Source organism: Oncorhynchus nerka, linkage group LG8, assembly GCF_034236695.1.
Source record: "Oncorhynchus nerka isolate Pitt River linkage group LG8, Oner_Uvic_2.0, whole genome shotgun sequence".
Taxonomy (NCBI): domain Eukaryota; kingdom Metazoa; phylum Chordata; class Actinopteri; order Salmoniformes; family Salmonidae; genus Oncorhynchus; species Oncorhynchus nerka.
In genome coordinates, this window is record NC_088403.1 from 35,687,572 (window position 1) to 35,696,918 (window position 9,347).

General features: G+C 45.9%; 1 protein-coding gene across 2 annotated transcripts; it reads right to left on the reverse strand.

Annotated features, from left to right (window-relative positions):
- Nucleotides 1-2,344: 2,344 nt before the first annotated feature.
- LOC115133206 (arg8-vasotocin receptor-like) lies at nt 2,345-8,100 on the reverse strand. 2 transcript variants are annotated; one of them, XM_029666199.2, is made up of 2 exons: nt 6,927-8,100; nt 2,345-5,908 (listed from the first exon to the last, which is right to left on the reverse strand). In XM_029666199.2, the coding sequence occupies exons 1-2, from the start codon at nt 7,855-7,857 to the stop codon at nt 5,607-5,609; spliced, it is 1,233 nt and encodes a 410-aa protein (XP_029522059.1). In that variant the 5' UTR covers nt 7,858-8,100; the 3' UTR covers nt 2,345-5,606. The 2 variants fall into 2 exon arrangements, with proteins under 2 accessions (XP_029522059.1, XP_029522060.1); XM_029666200.2 differs by having other exon boundaries at nt 5,770-5,908; nt 6,931-8,100.
- Between the last annotated feature and the right edge of the window lie 1,247 nt (nt 8,101-9,347).

The window sequence follows — 9,347 nt, forward strand, 5'->3', positions numbered from 1 at the left end:
ACATGTACAAGTGTGTATTATATGCATGTGTGAATTGGAAATGTGTTGTTTGGATATCCCAACCCTGAGACACCGTCTGACAGTGGCGTCACGGCCAGGGTCTGCCACTATCAACAGCAACCCTGGAGAAATTAGGGTTGCGTGCCTTGGTCAAGGGAACAACGATAGATTTTTCACCTTGTTGATTCGGGAATTCAGAAAGCAACCTTTCGGTTCCTGGCTCAATGCTCTATCCTATAGGCTACCTGCAGCCCTGGGTCGTGTGTGTGTGTGTGCGTGTGTGTGTGTGTGTTTGTTTTTAGAAAACACAGACACAGCAGAACATTTTGGGAATGTGAACTTGACCCTAGAAAGGGAGTAGGCAGACACACACACAGTCTTACACACACACACCTGAGGGCACAGGGCAACATGAGGACAGGGAGAACTCAGTGAACCTTAGTGAATCACTGGCCAAACTAATCAGATCACCACAGGGGAAATGAGAGCCCCCTCTGCATCCTTGCCCCCACCCTACCATACCCCACCCATTACACACCTTCTGACTGAATTTGGATATGCCCCCACCCCAGCAGGACATATCCCTATAGATCAGTGGTTCCCAAACTGTGGGACACACAAGGGATCGGCAGGGGGTCCCTCACCCCCCAAACATTTTTTTGTTGGAAGGGGGTATTGTTGTGTTTTTGGGGGGGATGTCAGTCCGGCTTTCAACTTACTCTTGAAAGTTGTAATAATAGAATGCACAAGGTGCAATTTCGAAATTGGCTAGTGCATCATCAGTTTTCCTCTTGTCAGTTGCATTGCATACCGTAGAGAGCTATTTATATCTTGCCAGAAATGTCCAGATCAACTTGCCCATGTCAGCTAGTGTTTTTTTAGCTAGGTTTTTACCCATAGATTTTGTTGTAATGTTCGAGTCAATCAAATATCACATGAATACACAAGAAAATGAGCTTTAAAATCACAAAATTTTCTCTGCACCCCAAGACAAAATGTGTAGAGTCGCAGGAAATAGGTATTAAACTTGCAAAACCTTAAAACCAACAAGAGGACACTGTTTGTGTCATGAACAGTGCTTGTGCTCATAGAAATACTGTAGACGTACGTGGCTTGCACCCGGGCGGAATGTTCCCCCCCATGAAAAAGTTTGGGAACCCCTGCATAGAGTACTGTGTGTGTGTGTGTGTGGTCGTCACCTTAGCCTTTTAGAACTTTTATAGCTCCACCCTCAACACTGATAGGCTGTGCTATATACCTGTACCCCTAGTCCCGCCTCCCCTGCCTAGCTTATCCGTTATGTTAGATTGTGATTACGGTTTGATCCAAACTCTCATTTCAGCCAGATCAGGATGAGCTTGTGGAAATCTCTCACTCCTCACCAGAAATGAGAGGGACGGCATCCCAAACCCGGCATACTGCATCCGGATGAGAGGGATCCTGTGGGGGAGCCTTGATATCCAAGTGTTAACTGAGAGGAGTAGCGTGTTGTAACACCGCATGTGGCTGTGGCTTGGGATGAGGAGAGAACTAGGTGAGGTTCAGTGGTGTCCGCTGAGCCCCAGCTGACCTGTTTTCCATACCGCAAGAGAGAAGGGTAGAGTACAGTGCACTCTGATGATAGTGATTACATCTGAGCAGGACAACTCTTCCTCTGTCACACCCTGATCTGTATCAACTGTCTTTGTGCTTGTCTCCACCCCCCTCCAGGTGTTGCCCATCTTCTTCATTATCCCCAGTGTATTTATATTTGTGTTCTCTGTTTGTCTGTTGCCAGTTCGTTTTGTCAGGTCTTACCAGCGTGTTTTCCCATCTCCCTGCTTTCTCAAGTTCTGTTTCCTAGTTTCCCCAGTTCTGACCATTCTGCCTGCCCTGACCCTGCCTGTTGTTCTGTACCTGCCTGACTCTGACCTTGATTACAGACCTCTGCCTGCTATTGACCTGTCTTTTGCCTGCCTCCTGTTTTGGTCAATAAACATCTGTGACTCTAGCTGTCTGCATCTGGGTTTATCCTGAGTTCTGATATAACTGAATTCACTATAAGCTGAGTGCACTGTATGTGATATCAATACATAGTCAGCCTGGTTCTGTAACATGGCTGTGTATGGTTTGTATCTGCTCTTAATGTCACACAAGCATATAGACACACACACACACACACTCTTTCTCGCTCCCTCTCTGTTGAATATGTACTTGATATGTAAGATGTAAAATAAAATAAAATAAACATCTGTTAAGAATGAACTCTGTCTGTGTATGTACATGTTTAGCATAACTGGTATAAGCCTAGGTTTAGGTGTGGAGCTCTTGTGACATATGAAAACATACAGTCTCATGCCAGATCACATATTCCATATATTTTTATTTAACTAGGCAAGTCAGTTAAGAACAAACTCTTATTTACAATGATGGCTGCCTTGTTCAGGAGTAGAACACCAGATTTTTACCTCGTCAGTTTGGGGATTCGATCCAGCAACCTTTCAGTTACGGGTCTAATACTCTAACCACTAGGCTACCTGCCACCCTTCACAGCATAACGTCCTACAATCTCAGACGCAATATGTACAGGTGAAAGAGGTCACATTGAGATGACGCCATGAAATACCTAAAGTACAAAGGAAATAGTGATATTTGTTTTGGGACACACTGTGCATTTCAAATCAATCACATATGTTTACAACAACATCAAACATCAATGCATGGCTCTTATCTAAATGTATTTTGAATGGAATGTATTTGAAATGGAATGGAACCCAGGGTCCAGTGTCACTCCTCGACACTCCCCACAGAACACTCATCAACGAACTGACCAATTTCAAGCGTATTAACTCTCACAGACTGAAAACCCCCGAGGGATGATGGAGAGTCAATGAAAGAAACAACACCATACTTCACAAAGATGGAGTGAAGGGCTTGATGGGGAGAGGGGAGGAGAGCGGTCCGTTGGGGGAGATAAAGGGAGAGAGAAGAGTGATGTGTGCCAGTATATTATTGTTTTTTGTTAAAACCTTTTATAAACATTTTATAACAATTTAATGGGACAATGTACTGTAAACCTAAACATAACCAAACAATCATCAAGTCACAGTCAACCTGTCAAAAAGTGCAATTACCATACACTACCTTCAAAGGTTTGGGGTCACTTAGAAATGTCCTTGTTTTTGAAAGGAAAGCACATTTTTTGCCCATTAAAATAACATCAAATTGATTAGAAATACAGTGTAAACATTGTTAATGTTGTAAATGACTATTGTTGCTGGAAACTGCACAATTTTTATGGAAATCTACATAGGCATACAGAGGCCAGTTATCAGCAACCAACAATAATGTGTTCCAATGGCACATTGTGTTAGCTAATCCAAGTTTATCATTTTAAAAGGCTAATTGACCATTAGAAAACCCTTTTGCAATTATGTTAGCACAGCTGAAAACTGTTGTCCTGATTAAAGAACCAATAAGACTGGGCCTCCCGGGTGGCCCAGTGATCTAAGGCACTGCATCGCAGTGCTAGCTGTGCCACCAGAGATTCTGGGTTTGAGCCCAGGCTCTGTCGCAGGAGGCCCATGGGGCGGCACACAACTGGCCCAGCATCGTCCGGGTTAAGGAGGGTTTGGATATCCTTGTCTCATTGCGCACTAGCGACTCGTGTGGCGGGCCGGGCGCAGTGCACTCTGACCAGGTCGCTAGGTGCACGGTGTTTCCTCCGACACATTGGTGCGGCTGGCTTCTGGGTTGGATGTGCGTTGTGTCAAGAAGCGGTGTGGCTTGGTTGGGTGTGGCTTGGTTGGGATGCATGGCTCTCGACTTTCGCCTCTCCCGAGTCCGTACGGGAGTTGCAGCGATGAGACAAGACAGTAACTACTACAAATGGGATACCACGAAAAAGGGGATATAATAAATAAATAAAATATTATTAAAAAAAGAAGCAATAGACTAGTGGAGTATCTGGAGCAACAGCATTTGTGGGTTCGATTACAGGATCATAATGGCCAGAAACAAATAACTTTATTCTGAAACTCATCAGTCTATTCTTGTTATGAGAAATGAAGGCTATTCCATGGAACAAATTGACATGAAACTGAAGATCTCGTACATTTACATTACATTACATTACATTTAAGTCATTTAGCAGACGCTCTTATCCAGAGCGACTTACAAATTGGTGCTTTCACCTTATGACATCCAGTGGAACAGCCACTTTACAATAGTGCATCTAGGTCTTTTAAGGGGGGGGGGGGGGGGGGGGGAGAAGGATTACTTTATCCTATCCTAGGTATTCCTTAAAGAGGTGGGGTTTCAGGTGTCTCCGGAAGGTGGTGATTGACTCCGCTGTCCTGGCGTCGTGAGGGAGTTTGTTCCACCATTGGGGGGCCAGAGCAGCGAACAGTTTTGACTGGGCTGAGACTTTGCTACTCTGGAAGGCCAGCATCCCGGAGTCGCTTCTTCACTGTTGACGTTGAGACTGATGTTTTGCAGGTACTATTTAATGAAGCTGCAATTTGAGGACTTATGACGTGTCTGTTTCTCAAGTTAGACACTCTAATGCACTTGTCCTCTTGCTCAGTTGTGCCCCGGGTCCTTCCACTCCTCTTTCTATTCTGGTTAGAGCCAGTTTGCACTGTTCTGTGAAGGGGGTAGTACACAGCGTTGTACGAGATCTTCAGTTTCTTGGCAATTTCTCGCGGTGCCTTCATTTCTCATAACAAGAATAGACTGACGAGTTTCAGAAGTGCTTTGTTTCTGGCCATTTTGAGTCTATAATCGAACCCACTCTTGCTGATGCTCCACATACTCAACTAGTCTAAAGAAGGCCAGTTTTATTGCTTCTTTAAATCAGGACAACAGTTTTCAGCTGTGCTAACATAATTGCAAAAGGGTTTTCTAATGATCAATTAGCCTTTTAAAATGATAAACTTGGATTAGCTAACACAACGTGCCATTGAAACACAGGAGTGATGGTTGCTGACAATGGGCCTCTCTGTACGCCAACGTAGCTATTCCATAAAAAAATCTGCCGTTTCCAGCTACAATAGTAATTTACAACATTAACAATGTCTACAGTGTAGTTCTGATCAATTTGATGTTATTTTAATGGACAAAAAAAATATGCTTTTCTTTCAAAAACAAGGACATTTCTAAATGACCCCAAACCTTTAACGGTTGTGTATATTAGGCATATTAGGCATATGATTAGTTATTGAATAACACATATACAATGACAGACCACTCGCTTCATTTGGAATGACCGGTTAATGGCAACGATTCTGACCGCTGCATGAGTGTGGGCCCATAAGAGCTTGTAAGAGCATAAATATTAGCACTGTCTGGGTTTTAAATGCCTCCAGTCAGTCAGTTCCCATTTGGCAAGAAGAGACAGGATAGTTATAGCTAGTTATAGCCTACCACATTTCCACTTACGGATTGATGTGTGTTGAACACCTCTCTGAGCAGAAACACAAGCTCCAGGAGAGATGGATGCACTGACTCTGTTCTGACTCTGTTTCCATTAAGCCTCCCGCTAAACTTATGATAGCCTTCATCACCGTGGCGTTGCGCAAGAACCACATGTACAATATATATATATATGGACAGTGTGAGCACCCGGGTTAAGACACCGGGATTGATTGACAGTTCCTGTGGGAGTTGTGGAAGCAATCTTTGCAAGAGCTTTTCTCTGAGCTCCGATGGGGTAGGGCCGGAGGCGGTACCCGGGTCAGGAGTGTGGTGCGGCGGATGCTGCTGTTCGAGTCTTGATGGCCGAATTTGTGGAGCAGCCCCCGGCAGCACGGCAGACAGTGGACCATGTCAGAGAGGAGGTGGCCGCTGAAGATCATGTAGATCCACGGGTTACAGCAGCTATTCAGACTGGCCAGCAGAGCCGAGAGGGTGACTGCGGTGTTCTCGGAGTCTGGAGAGAGAGAAACGGGGAAGAGGGGGTGTCCGCCAGTCAGGGAAGAAGAAAACATTCAAGCGTGTTCTGTTTTCTCTACTAGCAGTGGCACACTATTTATGCCAGGGCTGTCCAACCCTGTTCCTGAAGAGCTACCCTCCTGTAGGTTTTCACTCCAACCCCAGTTGTAACTAACCTGATTCAGCTTTTCAAGCAGCTAATTATTAGAATCGGGTGCGCTAGATGAGGGTTGGAGTGAAAACCTACAGGATGGTATCTCTCCGGGAACAGGGTTGGACAGCCCTGATTTATGCGTATTCTCGAAGGAATCTCGGCAAGCCACTGGGTCTGACCGGTCACTGACTCGCCAGCAAAATATTGTATTAACTTTTGGAGACCGATGGTCGTTTTCATAACTATCTGTCACACCTACACAACGGTTGCGTTATATGGAACGTGTCTAACACTTATGTATGCCCTTTAGGTGATTCTCCTGTTTTTCTACATTGCGCACTGTCCGATAATTCAAGCTACAGCAAAAGGAATAACATCAGCTACATTCACACCTCATCAAGGCAATGAATTATGAGCTAACTCACATGCACAGAACATATAATCAAATTACTCCCAGTAAGATTTTGTTCGCGGTTATTCCATTGTGGTCACAATAAATGTACCCCAGGTCTCCAGTTTGCACAGCCTATAGCCTAAGTATGTATAGCCTACTGTATGTATAGCCTATTTATTTCAGTTTGGTCTATGTATCTGAGGAGGAGTTATACAGTTGTTGTCTCACTATGTCCGTGGTAAACTGAAGAACATTTTGGAGAGCAGTGAATCAGCTTTTAGGGAAACCCCTGGGGTAATGCATAAAATATGTGCTAAAGCTGTGCACTATTACCAACGTATTGAGTAAATAGGCCTAAGCAATAATGTAATGTTTTAAAACACTTAACGTGTCACACAATGAACGGAGACATGGCACCAGCGCGCGCTGCCAATGACTCACCGCACAGAGCCCAAATATAACACTTACCTACCCACGAGAAGCTCTCATCCCACACCGACCACATCTGCACGGTGAAAAACGGAGCCCAGCACACCACGTACGCCAGCACGATCACGAAAGTCATTTTCACTGTGCGCAGTTTGGCGCGCGAGATGGTGGTGACGCTGCTGACTGAACTCGTCCCGATCAGCCCATTCTTGGTCGCAAGTGCCATCACGCTAGTGCCCTTCTGGGTCTTGTACTTTATGTTCCGCCAGATGGACCGGCAGATGAATCCGTAGCAGAGCATGAGCACGGCCACGGGCACGAGGAAGATGCCCACTGTGATCCAGGTGATGTAGGCGCGCACGCCCCACGGCTGGATGAAGTGTCCCCAGCAGTCATACACGGCCGAGCCCGGGTGGACCTCGCTCAGGGAAAAGATAAAATACTGGGGCATGCTCAGGGCAAGACTACACACCCAGGTGGCCCCGATCATCATATAGGCGCGCTGCGTGGGCTGGTGAAGGGTCTGCATCGGGTGACAGATGGCGATGTAGCGGTCCAGCGTCATCATCACCATCATGTAGGTGGACGCGAACATCCCTAGCACCTGCAGGTGCTTGACGATGCGGCACAGGAAGTCGGGCCCGTAGAAGCGGAAGGTGATCTCCCAACAGAGCTGCGGTAGCACCTGGAAAAAGGCCACTACCAAGTCCGCGAGGCTCAGATGCTTCATGAACAGGTGCATGCGCGAGGGCTTCCGTCGGCTCATGTACATGGCCAGTAGCACGCTCAGGTTCCCCACCACAGCCACGACGAATGTCACGCTAAGCATTGTGATCTCGATCTTGGCGACCTCCTCGTTCCGGCCAAACGGGTCGCTGGAGTTCCCAAGAGCGCCAGTGTCGTTCCTTTTATCCTCCATCAACACCGGCTTGCCCGTGGGGTCGAAGCCTATCTTCAAATTGTCATCCATGAGGTTGAGTGAGCTCTGTGAATGGAAAAGTGCGCCTCCGGAGATGTTTCTGGCTGTCCTGAACACATCCGCGCGCACGATCACCCGCTGCCACCTGCCTGCATTGAGAACGTGTGAGTTTTAAATTTAAGCAATTACTTAGAGTCTATCGTCTACGAAGACTCGCTCATTGCGCACAGACCGACATATGTGTTGGCTTGCCAAAGATTTGAAGCACATGGTGTGAAACTGTATCTGTGCGCAGTCGCCACCAACCCTTTTTAAATCCTTTTATACAAATGAGACCACCCCCACATCTCCAACCTCCGCTAAACACCCTTGGATACAAAAACAACAGCAGGGAGAAACAGAATATATGGAAAACATAATAGTTTGCATGGGTGGAATTTCTCTGAAAGACTCGTTACCACTCACAAGTAAATAGGGAACACACTGAGGTTTTCCCACGTATATGTCTCCAGATGCTGTACTGCAAACCCCAATAACCAATGGTGCAATTTGTGCGTAAATATTCACAATGCGCGCTACTGGTCAGTATTCCATATCCATTTACTTATCATGTCTCTAGGAATCCTTATTGAAAAGGTATCAAGAAACATTTAAAAACTTGTAAGGTGACACATTTTTGTCTTTGAGATGATCTTGGTGATGATGTTCAAATCACATACACATAGTTAGCAGATGTTAATGGGAGTGCAGCGAAATGCTTGTGATGTCACATAATGTTGTTTTTCTGAGATGTTTATCATATTACTGTGAAGCCAGAGGGACTTTTCCCAATTGTGTGGACAATAAAAGGTTTTCTATTATATTGCATTCTGACATATGACATCACTCGTTCATGTTCTATGCACAGTCGATTCAGAGCACTCTTTCTCTTTCTCCGTCTCCCCCTCTGTCTCTGTATGTGAGCATGTGTGTATGTGAAGCCTGTGTTTACATATTCTCCTGCATGGTGAACTATATGTACTGTGTGAAGTTTCTGGAATAACACACTACTGCTCTCATCACCCCTGGGACCTTGGGGAATGTATGAGAAACCCAGGCTGATTGCCCGAGCACCAGGTGTCCACAACACAATGTAGGATATATAGGTCAAATTGGGAGTATAGATAAATTCGCTAGCTACAGTAACATCTTGGCTTCGATGTTCCCCGGATGTAAATGTTCCTGCCCCCACGCAGATCTGCCCCCCCCCCTCCACCCAAGGGGCCCAATTTATACTTATTGTGATCTATTTCTGGAGATGACACACTGTGTGTGTGTGTTGGTGTGTGTATGTGTTTGCGCATGGGTGGGGGTCTGCAGATGTGAAGGGAAGCAGGCTGTGTTGGTGTGTGTATGTGTTTGCACATGGGTGGGGGTCTGCAGATGTGAAGGGAAGCAGGCTGTGTTGGTGTGTGTATGTGTTTGCGCATGGGTGGGGGTCTGCAGATGTGAAGGGAAGCAGGCTGTGTTGGTGTGTGTATGTGTTGGAGCTTCCGGGTTGG

What these genes read in the sequence shown, in the direction of transcription:
- LOC115133206 (XM_029666199.2), bottom strand. Translation starts at nt 7,857, where the DNA reads ATGGATGACAATTTGAAGATAGGCTTCGACCCCACGGGCAAGCCGGTG. An exon ending in TGAGAGCTTCTCGTGGGTAG is followed by an intron (nt 5,909 to 6,926) that starts GTAAGTGTTATA and finishes CTCTCTCTCCAG; the next exon opens with ACTCCGAGAACACCGCAGTC.